The following is a 19402-nucleotide window of genomic DNA, read 5'->3' as shown; positions in this document are numbered from 1 at the left end:
GCCATCCACTCCTATGACAGCTGCACTATAGTTATGGTTATCACTCGTTCTCCCACATCCATAAGCTGTCACTCCCAAGGAATAATGAACTAATGGCACCACTCCTGGCTGTCCTCGGATGTGACCATATACCGCGCGTCTAACATGGGCACGTTGTCGATGAGTGAGCAGTTCGTTTTTGAATATCCATGTGGACAGAAAACCAACAAGGCGGAGGTCTCAGACACGGTCAACCGATTCGGATCACACTTGGCAGGCCCACTGTGTACAAGCTCAAATGAAAAGATTATAAGATATTTTGGTCCAACACCCACTCATTTTTGAGCAAAACTACCCCCGAAGTTCACGATGTGTAGTCGACTCAGAATTGACCGGATCGACGTTTGAAAAATAAGCATTTCTCTTCATCGTCATGGGATCTACAAACGCGTATTTTTCTAGAAATCAAGAAAAGAAATCGTTTATGGCAGCCACTTGCGTACGCATAATGAAACGTTGAGCAACGAAATTTCAGCTGGCATGGTGACCAAGGCATCTGGCCAGGGAGCAGAAATCCTGTGTTTGATTCTCATCTGCATTCTCCAGTTTTCTTTATTTGTATTTTTTTCCATATTGCAATTGGAAGGAATAGGGTGGTTACTAAGGTAATCAGTAAGAAATAACAACAAGGTAGGCAAATAATTTTTTCAGATGACTGGGATTAGTAAAGAATGAAGACTCTACTGCTGGTTGTCTTATAACCGACATTTCACTCGGTCTTTGACATGACCTCACTTTCCTTCGAACAATGGTACTTGGCATACAAACATTCGGCCCAAATATTTTCACGTCACCAAGAACATCTAATAAATGTAATTTAGTCCAGCTACATCGTTTCTTCCGAAGATCTGTCGGAAAACAGACTTCGTTTACATTTTAAAATATTTCATTTTTGGGAATTAATCTTAATGCATACCACGCACACTATAACATCACCTGTAAAATGGGTGCAGAAAGTTGGTAATGAGTTATGCTGTGAATCATTGCTGCGTTTTTGCAATTCCCGATAGGTTCCGAGAAGCATATTGCAATTTTGAGATCTCTACATTAAGTTCTGTGGCGTGCCCCGCGGAAACAAACATCGCAGGGTCGGTTGTCTGTGCTCCCTTGCGCCGAATTCGCAGCGTTGTCATACAACGAGGCCGGAAATTTTGATTCCTTACTAAATAAAGTCATTTGAGAAGTTTATTTGTTTACTTTGTTATTATTCTTTACTGATTTTCTATTCCTAAAAATTTAGATACGGAAAAAAATACAAATAAAAAAATTGAAGAATGCATATGGGAATGGAACACAATTATCCCCTCCCAAATGCCTTGGCCGCTACGCCAGCGAATATTTCACTGTACACCGTTCGGTAAAATCCGTATGGCTTTATGAGTGGCACTCGTAACAGTTTCTTTCTTAGATTTCTAGGAAAATGTGCATTTGCGTACCCCTTATGTGTCGACCAGCCGGCCGGGGTGGCCGAGCGGTCGTGTGTGATGTCCTTAGGTTGGTTAGGTTTAAGTAGTTCCATGTTCTAGGGGACTGATGACCTCAGAAGTTAAGTCCCATAGTGCTCACAGACATTTTTTTGTGTGGACCAACAACGCTCAATTTTCAGTTATCAATCGATCCTGTAAATCTTAAGTCGATTGGGAGGGGAGGTTTTCTCAAAATCGTAGGGGTGTTGATCCAACGTCAAAAAATAATTAATGTTCAAATGGTTCAAATGGCTCTAAGCACTATGGGACTTAACATCTGAGGTCATCAGTCCCCTAGACAGAACTACTTAAATCCAAGTAACCTAAGGACTTCACACACATCCATGCCCGAGGCAGTATTCGAACCTGCGACCGTAGCAGCAGCGCGGTTCCGAACTGAAGCGCCTAGTATTGCTCGCCCACAGCGGCCGGCAATTAGAGTAATGAAATTTTGGGATTACATTTGTCTAGGAACCATATTTACGTGATTACCATTGCAAGAGCACGCGTTAATGTAAGCCATTGCAAATATGAAATGCTGGCACATTGATAATTGGTGTAAACCCCAGAATGTTGAATACATGCTTGCAGTCATGCATGCTTTTTGTTGTGGGGTGGGGTTCCATGCACTTGTCGATCAATACAGGTCTGTGGATGACGCTGGAGTTGACCCAAAATAGAGCTATTCATTTTATGTGGTATACAAGCGACCTGCCAAATATACTCGCTGACTGTCTTCCTGCACATTTCGCAGCGGTCGACACTGCAAAAGATGGTTATACAGGCTTTTGACGGTTGGCCACATTAACGTGACTGCACCGTGTATATCAGCACTAGAAGTAAGAAAAGTGGTCCGACCTGGTGGGTAGTCACACAGTTCCATTGTTTCAGGCAAACGATTCATTGGGTTCTACTCGATACTCCGTCCTGTGCTCCTCGTGAGGGATCCTGAACTTATTCGACGAATTCTGATAAAGGACTTTGCTTCGTTCCACGACCGCGGGGTCTACCTGGACGACGAGGAGCCGCTCAACCGGCAGCTGTTCTTCCTGCCTTCTCACGAGTGGCGCCACCGCAGGGTCAAGCTGAGCCCTGCGTTCACCTCAGGCAAATTGAAGGGCATGTTCCAGGTGAGCTGAACACTAACGTGTGTATCTACACTACTACATAAACACAAGACGTTGTTTAATGATGTTACCAAAAATACTGAGAAGTTCTTGACCGATTTATTTCAAGCTTTTACACGACGCTCTAATAAACTTTCTGCTGGACATAGGCTACAAATTTTTAATGTATGTATACAATGGTAAAACGTTGTTAACAAAAATCTCGAGAAGTGTTTCAGCAATTTACTTGTTACTGTTCATTTCGCCCTCATCACTTACCATTGCACACCGGGCACACAACTGCAGTTGAATTTGGACCATGATCAAGCTTCCACGTGTGTCATACAATGAAGGCTTTCACGACCGGATGGTACTGTTGTTGATAATTCTTCCGTGTCATATGGCCGTGGTCCATGGAATACTTCTATTCCTAACGTAGTATTGGACGAAACGTTAGGAATAGAAGTATTCCATGGACCATGGCCATATAACCCGGAAGAATTCCACGTGTGTGTTACATATTCGTCTCTTATTCCCATCTGGAAAACTGAGTCAGCATCCACGTATGATGATATAAATGCTGAACTCATAAAAATGGTTCAACGATAGTATTACTGCACTACAGATCTTTGTTTATCATTTTCCTGCAATAAGTATTAGATTCTAACTGACTGTTATAACGTAACAAAAATGTTTCAATTGTCATTTTTTAATTTACCGTTACTCTGAGATCTCCATAATTGTGCTGTGTGTTATCTGAGCACATTTATAAATGGACCGATTTTCTTCAGATATGCAGGCGATACTCGAATAAGATTTCAGAAGGACATAGAATATATATTTCTTATTACAAAATCTACATATTTTTGTTAAAATTGTCTGCAAGAAAAAATGATGTTATGCTGTGAAAACACACAGTTTCGTTTTTTTTCTCGCAGTCAGTATTCACTGCTATAGCAGGTAGCAGAAAAGATTGATTTTGCCATATGTGTTCTCTCTCCTTATATATAATATAAACAAAAATTGTGTATACAATAATGTGTTGCTTTGTTGTCTTGCTCGCAGTGGTTTTTATGATTAGAATACTACAACAGAGTCTGAATCGTCTGAAACTTTGCAGTCCTATCCATTAAAAAATTAAAACTATGCGAAATACTGTCATTGTAGCTACTATCCTCACAGTTCCAGCAGCTTGAGAGGTCTCCCTCATACCCCATGTACCAATGATCCCAACTAATTTACCTATTCATTTTAAGCGACTTTTATTCTCAGTCAGGGTTTCAATAACAATAAATGGGGATCAAGGTCAGAAAGTGGAAGAGAAGATGCATAGAGAGAAGGGGGAAGTGATGGACAGAGATGAGAGGGAACGAATAGAGAAGAGAAGGACTGGATGCACAGAGAGAAGGTGAGTAGAACGTGAGGGAGAAGAAGAAGAAATGAAGTTGGACAGGGAGAAGTAGAGGAGGTGATGGACAGAGAGAGCAGAGTGAGGGGAGAAGAGGAGGAGGGGATGGACAGAGAGAAGGGGAGGAGGAGGTGGACAAGGAGAAGAGAGAAGAGAATATAAGGAGGGCATGGACAGAGAGAAGGGGAGAAGGCGATGGAGAGGGCAGAGGAGATGAAAGAAGAGGAGGAGAGATAGATAGAGAGAGGATGGAGGTGATAGACAGAGAGAGAAGAGTGAAGAGGTGGAGGGATGGTCAGAGAGAAGGGCAGGAAGTGATGGACAGAGAGGGGAGAGAAGAGGAGATCAATAGAGAAAAGGAGGAGGGGATTGATACAGAGAGGGAAGAAGAGGAAATGAAGAGAGAAATAATGGATGCACAGAGAGAAGGGGAGGAAGTGAAGGAGAGAGAATGAAGTGACAGGAGGACATGGAGAGAGGAGGAGGGAATGGACAGAGAGAAGGGGAAGGATCGATTGACAGAGAGAGAGGAGAAGATAAAGAGAGAATAGGTGGAGGTGATGGACTGAGAGAACGGAAAAGAGGTGATGGACAGAAAGAGGGCAGAGGTGCAGATGAAGGAAGAAGAGGAAGAGGTGATCGACTGATAGAAGGTGATGCACAGAGGGACGGAAGGAGATGAAGAGAGAGGTGGCTGTAGGGATGTAGAGACAGAAGGGGGCGGAGGTGATGGACAGAGAGAGGGCAAAAGAGGAGCTGAAGAGAGGATCGGAGGAGCAGGTGGACTGAGAGAAGGGGAGGAGGTTATGGACAGAGAGAGGGACAAGAGGAGATGAAGGGAGAAGAGGAGGTATGGATGGATAGGGAGAAGGGGATAAGGTGGTGGAGGAGGAGTTAGGATGTATACGTAGTTCCTATACGTATTTAGCAATTCCGAAGAATTGCCGCATTCGCTAGAACAGCGTTAGTACTACATTTTCAAGCACTTCAACACTGGAAAGACGTACTGCAATAATACGAGTCATATAAGAACCTGCTAACACATTCCTTTCATTTCCACTGAAATATCAACTAAATCTGACGGTATCAATGTAATGATTTAGTCATCATAGCTTTTGCAATAACATGGAAGCCGTTTTCGGCGTATGTATGGGAAAGATGACTTATTTAGTACAAATCACAAGAGATGGTGGCCAGAAGAAAAGTGTCAACTAGACAAATGAAAATCGAGTAGTCGTAATCCAGTGGATCATTTGGTCATCAGAGCTGTCCACGTGGTTCCTCGTTGGAGACCCAGGCGCTGTCAAGCGAAATCGTAAAACGGAATGGTGTTTACATCCACACTAGCATTTTGCGTGCGGCTTCGCCTGTTTGTGCATACGTCACATACGTTTATATTTCGCATATATTTTAGATATTTCACAGGTAACTGTAGCAAATTTTTCGCTGTAGTATCATCTGAATCCTGAAGGAGCTGTCTGGTTCCCAGCGCTGTTTTACACCATGCGATTCTGGAGAGGGCGTTGTCACTTTGCTCTTCAGCAGTGTGCCACCAAAAGATAAGGACAAAACTGTTGGGTCGTGGCAGTGCTCATTTTCGCTACCTGGTTGACGCACTGAACAACACAACATGCGCTTCACACTTTTAAAATATTTCGAGTCAAGAAAGAAGTCCCAACAGCTTGTTGTCAAAGGTTTTTATATGCTACTCCTTCTCGTTACCGCCACCATTCCCAGGTGTAGTAGAGGACCCTCTCTCTCACACTACCTTTATACAAGTAATGAGTCATGAATATGCCACATCTGGTTGGAATTGCTCCAGGTGTTCCCAAGCTATGCTTTTTGGTCACATCTACTCACACCGGCTCTCAGCCGTAGTGCTGCTTGAATTGTCCAACTGTCACAGAAATTTGTGCGAATAGCAAGTTACAAGTTATGTGTGTACCCGCTTTGGTAGAAACTGCTTCAGGTGTTGCAGAGATGTACTGTATGTCATTGCCCCCCCCCCCCCCCGCCCCCTTCCGCTAGAGGTGCAACGTCAGCGGGACCGTTGGTAATAAGTCGAGCATCCCCGAAAACTATGGATTCGATACTAATATCGGTCATTATCGAATATTTTTACACGTCGCGGGTTCTCACAGCGCATAGCTAGTACTACCGGTAGAAGGGTGGTAAGGTTATGGTTGCACTAATCCAGAAAACCTCATGAGCGCACACACAACAACCAACCACAGTTTCATCGTAATCGGATAAATCATAGAAGACGAGAAAGCAAATACTACTTTTATATATTAGATATAATAAACACTTTTTTTCCTTTCCTGATACGAAATATTAAAGAGGAGATCGGTACGTCATGGGAACATTAGCCTCACGTATTTCCATACTGCATCATAGTCCGTCACGTAACCATCTCTCTTTGTTCGGCAATGGCATATTTTGTAGTCTGTTTTCGTTCGATTTCTTTGTAATAATTGCCAGGAGGGTTGGAACTCCACCGCATAGCTTGCGTTGAGCTTCAAATTTAGCGCAACCCGTCTGCCTCTTTTGCTACATGTTTCATTGTAAACACCGAGATGTGCTATTTCTTTGAGTCATCAGTCTTCTGACTGACCTGATGCGGTCCGCCACGAATTCCTCTCCTGCGCTAACCTCTTCTTCTCAGAGTAGCAGAACTTGCAGCCTACGTCCTCAGTTATGTGCTGGATGTGTTCCAGTCTCTGCCTTCCTCTACAGCTTTTGCGCTCTACAGCTCCCTCTAGCACCGTGGAAGTCATTCCCTGATGTCTTAAAAGATGTCCTATCATCCTGTCCCTCCTCATTCCATACCATACCAAACCACATAGTTTTCAACATTCGTGGCGGCCCGAGTGGCTGAGCGGTTCTAGGCGCTACAGTCTGGAACAGCGTGACCGCTACGGTCGCAGGTTCGAATCCTGCCTCGGGCATGGATGTCTGTGATGTCCTTAGGTTAGTTAGGTTTAAGTAGTTCTAAGTTCTAGGGGACTGATGAGCTCAGAAGTTAAGTCCTATAGTGCTCAGAGCCATTTGAACGTTCGTCTGTAGCTCCACATCTTAATTGTCCCGATTCTCTTTCGATTTTCCCGCAGTCCATGTTTCACTACCATACAATGCTGTGCTCCAAACGTGGATTCTCAAAAATCTCTTCTACAAATTCTATGTTTGATACTAGCAGACCCCTCTTTGCCAGGAATGTCCTTTTTGCCAGTGCTAGTCTACTTTTGATATCCTCCTTACTCCGTCCGTCAATGGTTATTTTGCTGCCTAGGTAGCAGAAATCCTTAACTTCATCTACTTCCTGATGTTACGTTTCTCGTCATTCTCGTTTCTGCTATTTCCCACTACTTTCGTCTTTCTTTGATTTACTGTCAATCCATACTCATTAGTCTATTTATTCCATTCAACAGATCATGTAATTCTTGTGAAGTTTGGAAGGTAGGAGACGAGATACTGAGAGAATTGAAGCTTTGAGGACGAGTTGTGAGTCTTGCTTTGGTAGCTCAGATGGTTGACCATTTGCCCGCGACAGGCGAGGGTCCCGAGTTCGAGTCTCGCTCCTGCACACAGTTTTAATTTGCCAGGAAGTTTCAGGTAATTCTTGTTCACTTCCACTGACGATAGCAATGCCATCATCGAATCTTATCATTGATATCCTTTCACTTTGAATTTTAATTCCACTGTTGAACCTTTCTTTTATTTCCGTCATTGCTTCTTGGTCATGTAGATTGAACAGCAGAGGCGAAAGACTACATTCCTGCCTTGCACCCTTTTTAATCTTTTTCGTTCTTGGTCGTCCACTCTTATTATTTCTTCTTCGCTCTTGTACATATCTTATATTACCCGTCTCTCCCTGTAGTTTACGCCTATTTTTTTCAGAATTTCGAACATCTTGCACCGTTTTACATTGTCGAACTCTTTTTTCAGGTCGACAGATCTTATGAACGTGTCTTGATTGTTCTTTAGTGTTGCTTCCATTATCAACCGCAATGCCAGAATTGCCTCTCTAGTGCCTAATCTAACACATGTGCTAAACATCAAAACGTGCTACTTAAGGATGTAAAATTTAAGATATTCCACTGAAGACATCTTAATTCTTTATGAATCTGGGAATGTTTACCTTTTTATTTCATGAAACATTTAATATTAGGTACCAATACTATGTTTAAGCCAGGGTATAATTATATAGAAATACTCTGGACGTTTCACGGGAGGACAAGAAGTTTTTTTGTATCAACACTTGTAGAAAGCTATAGTACAGAAATGCCGTATTAATTTTCGTTATTTTAAAAAATGGTTCAAATAGTTGTAAGCACTAAAAATGGTTCAAATGGCTCTGAGCACTATGGGACTTAACATCTTAGGTCATTAGTTCCCTAGAACTTAGAACTACTTAAACCTAACCAACCTAAGGACATCACACACATCCATGCCCGAGGCAGGATTCGAACCTGCGACCGTAGCAGTCCCGCGGTTCCTGACTGCAGTGCCTAGAACCGCACGGCCACCGCGGTCGGCAGCTGTAAGCACTATGGGACTTGACATCTGACGTCATCAGTCCCCTAGATTTAGAATTACTTAAACCTAACTGACCTAAGGACATCACACACATCCATGTCCGAGGCAGGATTCGAACCTGCGACCGCAGCAACAGCGCGGTTCTGGACTGAAGCGTCTAGAACCGCTCGGCCACAAGGCCAGCTTCAGGATTTTATGGACGGTTGAATTTAAGCAGGACAGGAAGCTCAAATAAACAGAAACCTATCGTATTAACTGAGTACTGACGTAAAAAGTGATTAGCGGACATAAAGTTTAGTCATATTCTTCAAGCAATGGAGAGTGTAATCATAGGAAGCTGAATGAGAATATTTCAAGTCTAGAGATGTATCACTCTTTCTCTTCCACCTTACTCGATAGTAACAAATTTTGGAACAGCGTGATGACAACGGAGCTGCGTGTGGTCTCGAGTAGTGAAGTGGCAATGGGGATCCAAGAGTTCGTCCAGAGCAGCGAAGACACGGTTATCAGGCGGCCGATGCCGGCAGCAGCTCCCAGAGAAAAGTTCACAGTGTGAATGGACAACCTTGTTACAATCAAAGTAGAAACCGAGTGGTCATAAAACAAGTAGAAGATAAAAGGAAGAAGTGTGCAGAGCAGATAAAGGAGAGCGAGTCGCACACCGGTACACGAATGCCACCTAGTCACGTCCTCCTTTGGCTTTATCACAGGGGGATGCAGCATTCACACATGAACGAATAAAATGGCAAAGGGATCCTTGTAAGACACCGTGGTTCGGCAAAACCCTTGGTACCTCCTACCCTCCTCTGTTTAGCACCTTAAAGTATACCTGTACAGACAGAAGCCGTGGCGAGAGTTCCTGGCGCCTGCAGGCAGGCTACACTGCTGCTCTTTCGCAGCTATACTGTTGCTCTTGCGCCTGATAGTAGGCCACCCGGAATGGATGAATGTCGAAGGGGTTGCAGGACTGCAAGCGCCTAGGACTTCGCCACGGGTTCAGTCTGTACAGATACATTTTTAATATTCTGAGTAAAGGAGTGCGGGTGCCACCGAGGATTTTGCTGAACTAGGAGTCTTAGAATGATCCTTTGTCGCTTTATTCACGCATGTGTCAATATCGCTTCTCCCCACGATTACGCCATAGGAAGACACAAAGTAGGAGATCTGAAAAAGCATAAGCTGCTTCTCACGTTCAGATTTCGTCGAAGGGTTGTGAACTGCCCCTAGTCGTTCCAACCTGTATATGAGAGCAAAAATTGCGGTTGCGCTGTTCTCTAAAGGGGTATGATCACGTGTGACGTGGATGTAGACCCACAATGTCTTCAGAGAGGGGTTCAAACGGCCGAGCGTGTTAGCAATGTCAAAGGTTGTGAAGAACGTCTTTCTGTTGCCCATCCCGCTGCGAACTATCGTTTTCGACCGCGAAATGTGTGCCCCTCGACGCCCCAGGGAAAGATATAGTTTCATCGACGTCCTTTAAGCCGCTCTCTGGGGCCTTTCCGTGCCGACTGCGTGTCTGGAATGTTTTCCTCGGCCACTCATAAGAAAACCGCCTGGCTTCGACGCTGGACGTCGAGTTGGGGATGTGACGATATTCCGGTCGTGTGACACGTCCACGGAGATGGTGGGCAGAATTGTGCCAATGTGACATCACTAGCCCGCCTTACACGTCACATGAATTTCTAAGGTGTGGCCTTTTTTTCCTGTGTGTCGGCACCTTGCTGTTTGAGGTGCCGCCGAGTCTGCGGGTCACGTGGCAGGACGTTTGAATCGTTACGGAGAAAGACTGTTACCACATTTCAGCCAAAGTACAAACTTACTCGTCGCAACGAGTGGGAAATGAAGGGTTTCAAAAAAGCGATCCTTTAATTCAGTTGCATAGTGTAATTATTACTAATTTAAGTATCGAGGATTTTCTAATATAATTGTATTGAAAGAGTGATTTCTTAGAGACAGATTCGAACGTCTACGATTGCTTCATCGGTACACATCGCCATCTAAAAGCAACTTGTCATTGAATGGCGTCTAGGCTGACGCAGTGGCAAAAGGCTGGTCACTATACCCGACCTGAATTGAAATGCACTCTAAGACAAATAATTAAAAGATCGACGCACCACTAAGGAATTATCTGAATGGAAGTCGACAGATCTGATGTAAATGTACAGACAAACAAATGATTACAGTTTCGCTAAAATTGGATGATTTATCCAAGAGAAAGTGCTTCACAAATTGAGTAAGTCAGTAGTGCGTTGGTGCACCTCTGACATTGATGCAAGCAATTATTTGGCTTGGAATTGATTGCAGAGTTCTTGAATGTTCTCCTCAGGGATAACGTGCCGAACACTGTCCAACTGGAGTTACAATCACGAGCTGGTTGGGAGACCCTGCCGCAGATGCACCAAACCTTCTCAAATGGTGAGAGATCGGGCGACCTTGGAGGCCAAGGAAGAGTTTGGCAAGCATGAAGATAAGCAGCAGAAACTCTCACCGTGTGTTGATGTTCTTTATCTTGCTGAAATGTAAGCCCAGGATGGATTGTCATGAAGGGCAACAAAACGGGGCATACAATATCGTCGACGTACGGCTGTGCTGCAGGGCTGCCGCAAATGACAACCAAATGTGTCCTGCTATAAAATCAAGTGGCACCCCACACGATCGCCATGAGGCGGGCAGCAGTCGGGTTGGCATCCATCCGCTGTCCAACGCGTTCCCAGGCACGTCTCGGGCTTGGAATCTCATTGACTGGAGTACAATTGTCCTGCTCGTATAACGCGCAAATGAGGCGGAATTTGGCAGGATATTTCTCGAGAGGACATCAACTACGCTATCAATCAATGCAAAGCCGAATAACTGCTTGCACAAGGGCCAAATGGAGACCAACGCGTTATTGAGTTACTCAGTTTGTGAAGCTCTTTCTCTTGTACAAACCAACCGGTTTTTCTAACATGTTAAGCATTCGTTTGTCTATACATTTGAGTTGAATCTACCGATTTCCATCGCATTCGGATAAATATAAGGTATTTGCAGGGTTTGAATCATTTTTATCTCAAAACAAGAAACGAAAATTTACGACCATCTCCTATTATTTGAGGCAAGATTTTTCTGGCGTGAAAGTAAGGGTCCACAATGCACAACACCTGAATTGTGCGAGAGGAATAACATTACTCATGATCTTGATAAAGAGAGGGAAATGGTGGATTGGTGGTTTCTGGAAAACATTTCCAACAGTGAGGTTAAGGCAAAATGCCAATCTGGGCCCAAAAACAGTGTGAGGTTGTCGGTGAGGACAAAAATAATTTGTAGTGTAAATAAGTTCTTTTTTGTCTCTATACATTTTTTCGAAGGATTAACTGCTTTTCTCAGTTTATTCAGCCACTTTTAACTACGTGTGCGTAATGCCTTATTTTGTCGTGCACAATGGCCACTCGGGTGTACCTTTAAGATTATTATTTATGTAGCTACTGTCCTTCAGTTCAACGAGAAAGAAAAAAAAAAACCAAGCAGGTAGGAGGAAAGTGTAAATGAAGAACCCAGTGAATTTGGAATCCCCAGATCGATTGCAACTTAGCCAAAAAAATTCACCAATCCTTAGGGTATCTTTAGGATTATTGGTTATGTAAGTGCTTTCCTTTTGTTCGATGAGGACAAAAATTAAGCGGATGGCAGAATTCCCAGGTCGAAGGAAACTCCGTAAAAAAAAAAAAGAAAAGGTCGCTAATCCTTGGGGTTGCCATTATTCCTGCGCTTGCTGTATTCTCCTAGCCTCCAGTATTCATTCAAAAATTTCATTTACAACTCGTTTACAAATTTCATTTGTGTAAACAAAAATAGAAATAAAATTTTCTTCCGAATAAAGTGTACTTTTGACACAATACGTTAGTGTTACAAAGGTAGGAATGAGTGTGTACATAGCTTTTCACTCCTCAAAGGTTGCACGGCTGGCGAACAGTGTTGAGTGGTGCCTTTGGAGATAATACACTTCTGGCCATTATAATTGCTACACCACGACGATGACGTGCTACAGACGGGAAATTTAACCGACAGGAAGAAGATGCTGTGATATGCAAATGATTAGTTTTTCAGAGCATTCACACAAGTTTGGGCCCGTGGCGACACTTACAACGTGCTGACATGAGGAAAGTTTCCAACCGATTTCTCATACACAAACAGCAGTTGACCGGCGTTGCCTGGTGAAACGTTGTTGTGATGCCTCGTGTAAGGAGGAGAAATGCGGACCATCACGTTTCCGACTTTGATAAAGGTCGGATTCTAGCCTATCGCGATTGCGGTTTATCGTATCGCGACACTGCTGCTCGCGTTGGTCGAGATCCAATGACTCTTAGCAGAACATGGAATCGGTCGGTTCAGGAGGGTAATACGGAACGCCGTGCTGGATCCCAACGGCCTCGTATCACAAGCAGTCGAGATGACAGGCATCTTATCCGCATGGCTGTAACGGATCGTGCAGCCACGTCTCGATCGCTGAGTCAACAGGTGGGGACGTTTGCAAGACAATAACCATCTGCACGAATAGTTCGACGACGTTTGCAGCAGCATGGACTATCAGCTCGTAGACCATGCCTGCGGTTACCCTTGATGCTGCATCACAGACAAGAGCGTTTGCGATGGTGTACACAACGACGAACCTGGGTGCACGAATGGCAAAACGTCATTTTTTCGGATGAATCCATGTTCTGTTTACAGCATCATGATGGTCGCATCCGTGATTGACGACATCGTGGTGAACGCACATTGGAAGCGTGTATTCGTCACCGTCATACTGGCGTATCACCAGGCGTGATGGTATGGGGTGCCATTGATTACACGTCTCTGTCACCTCTTGTTCGCATTGCCGGCACTCTGAACAGTGGGCGTTACATTTCAGATGTATCACGACCAGTGGCTCTACCCTTCATTTGATCCCTGCGAAACCATACATTTCAGCAGGATAATGCACGACCGCAGCTGCACCTGTACACGCCATCGAAGCTCTGTTTGACTCAATGTCCAGGCGTACCAAGGCCCTTATTATGGCCAGAGTTGGTTGTTCTGAGTACTGATTTCTCAGAATCTATGCACCCAAATTGCGTCAAAATGTAATCACATGTCAGTTCTAGTATAATATATTTGTCCAATGAATACCCGTTTATCATCTCCATTTCTTCTTGGTGTAGCAATTTTAATGGCCAGTAGTGTAAAACTGGCATATCCTTAGCACGAAATCGCTGCTGTCAACTGGATGGAGTTGTGAGAAGAGCGTGTACAAACATACGTTTTGATTCTCCCTGCATTGTTTGAGACTGAATTCTTGCTGAGTGCTGTGAAACACAAAAGCGACGCCTGCCCGGCAGATGATCCAGCAGTGCGGCCGAGAGCTGGCCCACGTGGCGGCGGAGTCGGCGAGCCGGGGAAGCCCCGTCGAGGTGCGCGAGTTGGCGGCGCGCTACACCACTGACGTCATCGTGTCGGTGGGCTTCGGCGTCGACTCGGACTGCCAGCGCAACCCGCACGCCGTGTTCCGCGACTGGGGCCGCAGGGTGTTCGCGCCCGGACTCAAGGCCAGCCTCAGTGCCAGGCTCAACTTCATCTGCCCCCACCTCGCGCACCTACTCAGGCGAGTTTCGCGCCGTCCCATAATTCACAATATCACTTAAGCACTGCTACAGTTAAGTTTTTAGGGTTTCGTACATCAGTCCGTAAAAACGGAAACCTTTTAGGATCACTTTGCCGTCTGTCTGACTGTTCACAGCCCTTATTCTCAGGAACGCGTAGACAAATCGAGTTGGAATTCATACGACATGCTGGGGTCTGCGGACCATTCGTGACGTAAAAAAGTGAAAATCTAAGTCACTACAGTCAAAAGATACGGCCATTTATGTAACATATTTTCATACTCGTATATTCACTCATAAAAACCTATAGGGTTCTTTCCGTTGGTCTAGAAACATGAAATTTGGCAAGAAGAAAGATTTTGCAGTACAATTAAAGGGAACAATCTGAATTGTTAGTTTGTAACTACGTTGTTGTTATTGTTGTGGCCTTTAGCCCGAAGAATGGTTCGATGCAGCTCTCCATGCTACTCCATCCTGTGCCAGCCTCTTTATCTCCAAATAACTACTCCAACATACACCCTTCTCAATCTGCTTAGTGTATTCATCTCTTTGTCTCCCTCACGATTTCTGCCCCCCACAAATTCCTCAAGGACTAAATTTGTGAGTTCTTGATATCCAACCAAACGATGCCTTCTTCTAATCTGGTTGTGCTACAAATTTCTCTTTTCTCCAGTTCTGTTTCGTATCCCTTCACTAGTTACGTGATCTACCCATCTAATCTTCATCATTCTTCTGTAGCACCACTTTTCAAAAGCTTCTGTTCCTTTCTGCTCTAAACCCTTTATTGCCCATCTTTCACTTCCGTACGTGACTACACTCCAGACAAATACCTGCAGAAAATTCTTCCTAAAATTAAATCTATATTCGACGTTAACAAATTTCTCTTCTACAGAAACACTTTTCTTGCTAGTGTTGCTCTGCATTTTATATTCTCTACCTTGGCCATCATCATTTATTTTGCTCCCCAAATAATAAAACTCACATGGTACTATCAGAGTCGCGTTTCATAATCCAAGTCCCTCAATAACACCTGATTTAATTCGACTACATCCCATTACACTTGTTCTCCTTTTGTTGATGTTCATCTTACACCCTCACTTCAAGACACAGTCCATTCCGTTCAACCGCTCTCCCAAGTCCTTTGCTGTCTGACAGAATTGCTGTGTCATTGGCAAACCTCAAACTTTTCTTCACTTACTTTAATCCTTACTCCAAATTTTTATTTGGTTTCCTTTACTGTTTGTTCAATGTACTGACTGAATAAAATCGGTGACATCCCCTCTCCCTTCTCAACAACTTCTTCCCTTTCAAGCCCATCAACTCTTGCAACTGACGTCTGCTTTCTGTACAAGTTATAAATAGCCTTTCGTTCCCTGTATTTTACCCCTGCTACCTTCAGAATTTCGAAGAGAGTATTCCTCACAACGCTGTCAAAAGCTTTCTCTATGTCTACTAATGATACAGAAATAATTTCGCCTTTCCTTGACAAATCTTCTGAGAGAAGTTGTAGGCTGTTTCACCTGTCTCTCATATCTTGCACGCCAGATGGAATAGTTCTATCATGGCTGGCTCTTCCAAGGAGAAATGTCGTGTTATCCAGGGGCCTTGTTCAAACTTAGGTGTTGCAGTTCTCTTCCAGTACTGCTTCACGCAGTATCATATTTTCCTCCTCATCTTCATCTACGTCGTCCTCCCTTTCTATAACACTGCCCTCATGTTCTTTCCCCTTGTATAGACCCCACTATATATTCCTTCCACCTTTCATCTTTCTCTTCTCTACTTAGGACTGGTTTTCCATCTGACCTCTAGATATTCATACAGGCGTTTCTCTTTTCTCCGAAGGTCTCTTAAGCTTACATGTAGACAGTATCTATCTTTTCCCTAGCGAAATATGCTACAGAATCCTTACACTTGTCTTCTAGGAACTCTTGCTTAGCTATTTTGCACGTCCTGACAATCTCATATTTTAGATTTTTGTATTCCCTTTCGACTTTTTGATATTCTGCATTGTTATATTCTCCCCTTTCATCAGTTAACTTCTCCTGTGACAACAAAGGACTTGTGAAATATCTTTTTTCTGATACCCATTCGTCTTCTAATGTATACCTTTCCCCTGTTCCAGTCACCTGTTGCCTAATGCTTCCTCTGAAACTTTCCACAGCCTCCCGTTGTTTCAATCTATCCGTGCCCCATCTCCTTAATTTCCTACCTTTTTGCAATTTCTTCAGTTTTAATCTATACTTCATAACCAATAAACTTCTGTCAGAGTCCACATGTGCCCATGGAAATGTCTAGAAGTTTAAAATCTGATTCCGAAATTTCTGTGTTACCATTATATACTCAAACTGAAAATTTCCTGTGTCTCCATGTCTCTTCGAGATACACAACGTTCTTTCGTAATTCTTAAACAAAGTGTTAGCAATGATTAAATTATGCGCTGTGCAAAGTTCTACCAGGCGGCTCCCTATTTCATTTCTTTCTCCGAGTCCGTATTCACCTACTGTTTTTTCTTCTCTTCCTTCCCCTACTATCAAATTCCAGTCTCCTATCACAATGAAATTTTCGTATTCCTGAACGATCTGAATAATTTCTTTTATCTCATCATACATTTCTTCATCATGTGTGGAGCTATTTGGCATATAATCTTATACTACAGTAGGAGGTGTGAGCTGCGTGTCTATGTTGGCTACAATAATGTGTAACTTACCCGTGATCTTATTTTCTTATTCATTATTAAATCCACTGCTGCATTAACACTATTTGACTTTGTATTAATAACCGTGTCGGAAAATGGGAAAATACAAAGCTTATGATTTTTTACGTCCCAAAGCAGTATTTTTCATGTGTGTGGCCATATTGTCCATTATTATTTTACAGTTATTGTGTTTTGACGTCTTTGCAGCTGTATGAAAATTCGTGTTTTTGTCACTAACCGCGTCAGGTTTTACTAAAATAAAACCTTATAAGTGGTCTGTAATGAATGCTATTTACAGTTTGAGTTGCCTTCTAGAACGGAAACTAGTTCGTTACAATAGATATTGATTTTTACTTACGATATTTCATGCCTGCCTTTTCGCTCGCATGTGGAAACTCCGTCTGCTTTCACGCTTTTTGGTTATTTCTTTGTTTAACGCTGTTGTTCTGACCTAAGCCCACATTGGTTTGCATAACTAAGTATTTTTAACGTTAAACACAATGCAATACTGCCAATGTTTATTTGTATCTTTCTAGGTAAATATGCATCGTTCGTTTGTAGGATATAGGTTCCGCCTTTTTGGAAACACTGTTTTTTCTTTTTACCCAAACATGTTTCAGCACCTCTGTGCCATCATCAATGGGTTTTTGTTTATTGAAAACTGTAGAAAGTGAACATATTATAGTTTATAACTGATCTAACAAAATGAGGCCTAAAGGAAGTTTTTATTCGTTTTGTTTTATTACCGTGATTTTACAGTATATGGTTTTGCTGGACCAACTTTTTGGTTTACTGCACTGATAGCTTGTCATCTGCAAACCAAATGTGAATTTCATCGGCAAGTTAAGTCGTCCCTTGATTTTTAAAAAACGTGATTTTGGCGCGTCAAAGTGTTTTGCGTTTATATTTGTTACAGGCGCTGCACATCCTTCATTGTGCAGAAATCCACACACATGGAAACCATCAATGATACTTTTGTTTGATATTAGATATTAGGTCATTATGGCTACCCAGAGAGTTTGGATACACTCAGAGCCGTTTCATTTTTCGTGGATTACATTATTTACGTTAAGTTGTCCTGCAACTTTGTATTTTATTTTATACTATTTTGTTGCAAATACTGAGTGGAATGTATGGAGGAATGAACATATTTTTGTATTTGCTATAGGAGCTCGAAATTTTTCTACATCACAGAAAGCGAAGAGAAACAATTTTCATAGGAAACTTGATGGTGAATCGATTAATTTCTCCAGATGCTTCTCCTGCATATAATGACAGGATTTAAGGCTCTGTTTATTTGCACACTGCACTTTCTCCTAAAATATTTCTCTTGAATTTCAGTTCGTACAGGTAAAATTAGGCATTGTGCAACTAGAGTATATTCTATGATAGCACAGGATTATCTTTTGTTTCCTTTTATTCACTGAGCGACTCACTGAATTGACAACTAAATGACAGTAGCACGTAAAATGAACTGCATTAATCAGATGTTCACCGCATTTTGTGTGTTAGAGGATGCTTTAAGTAATTAATATCAAGCATTTCTGCGTTCCAGGATCAAAGGTGGCTTCACAGAAGTCAGCAGCTTCTTTCGGAAAATGATAGCAGACAATGTGGAGTACAGGGAGAAGAAGAATGTGACGAGGAATGATTTTATAGACCTCCTCATGCAACTTAAAAATAAAGGATTCGTCGACGGAGACAAATTGCAAAATGGAAACAATACAGAGAAAACTTGTGAGTTATTTCGCTTTTAATGTAGCATGTAAGTGAACAATATCTCGCACATTTATATCGATGTGATGAGAAGATGGCGAAATTATGACATCGAGATTCTTGCGGTTAACTCTCTATAAAGAAAAATAGGTCCCTTATCATTACAAACAGTTTCATACCAATTATGCTTCGTAGGTGTAGGGGAGGATGGGGGGAATTTGGCACACCCAAGGGAATTTTATTATTATTTATAAGATTATAATCTTAAAATCATGAAGCATATTCCCAGACTTGAATCCATGTATCCATAACTCATTGTTAATATAGCATGACTTTCGGCTGACTGATTTTTGTATGGTGGCATGTCCATCGTAAATTTTGATTGTGCTGTGTTATGCGAACCTGTTGGGAAAATGATTCAGCAAGTGGTACTAAATAACTCATTTTATGATTAGTTTCTGTTTTATGTAACACGTCATACAATTTACTTTTTTGTAGTGTGTTGTATGATTAGGATTAGGCTCAATTTAAAAATACAACTTACCAATACAAAGTATAGAAATGAGAAATTTGAGTCAGACCATTATCTCTCAAATGTTAACATACGATTCCATCCACCTAAAACGAAAAGAGAAACTTCAGAAACTAGTCACACACAACTTTAGTAGAACCAATATTACAAACATATATACACAGAGGTGACAAAGGCTCCTGGGATACCACCTAATAACGTGTCTGACCTCATTTTTCCCGGAGCAGTGCAACAAATCGACGTGGCATGGACTCAACAACTCTTTCGGAGATCCTTGCAGAACTACTGAGGC

The 19402-nt window shown here is 42.6% G+C and overlaps 1 protein-coding gene across 1 annotated transcript in view; it reads left to right on the top strand.

Annotated features, from left to right (window-relative positions):
* LOC126418520 (cytochrome P450 6k1-like) overlaps positions 1–19402 on the top strand; it is a 77483-nt gene that overhangs the window by 28149 nt on the left and 29932 nt on the right. Inside the window, exons 3-5 of the mRNA XM_050085319.1 lie at positions 2397–2635; positions 13907–14169; positions 18418–18599. Coding sequence (XP_049941276.1) covers positions 2397–2635; positions 13907–14169; positions 18418–18599 — 684 coding nt within the window. The remainder of the gene's footprint in view (positions 1–2396; positions 2636–13906; positions 14170–18417; positions 18600–19402) is intronic.

This window comes from Schistocerca serialis, chromosome 9 (genome assembly GCF_023864345.2).
Source record: "Schistocerca serialis cubense isolate TAMUIC-IGC-003099 chromosome 9, iqSchSeri2.2, whole genome shotgun sequence".
Lineage (NCBI taxonomy): Eukaryota > Metazoa > Arthropoda > Insecta > Orthoptera > Acrididae > Schistocerca > Schistocerca serialis.
This window is presented reverse-complemented; position numbering and strand designations above follow the sequence as displayed.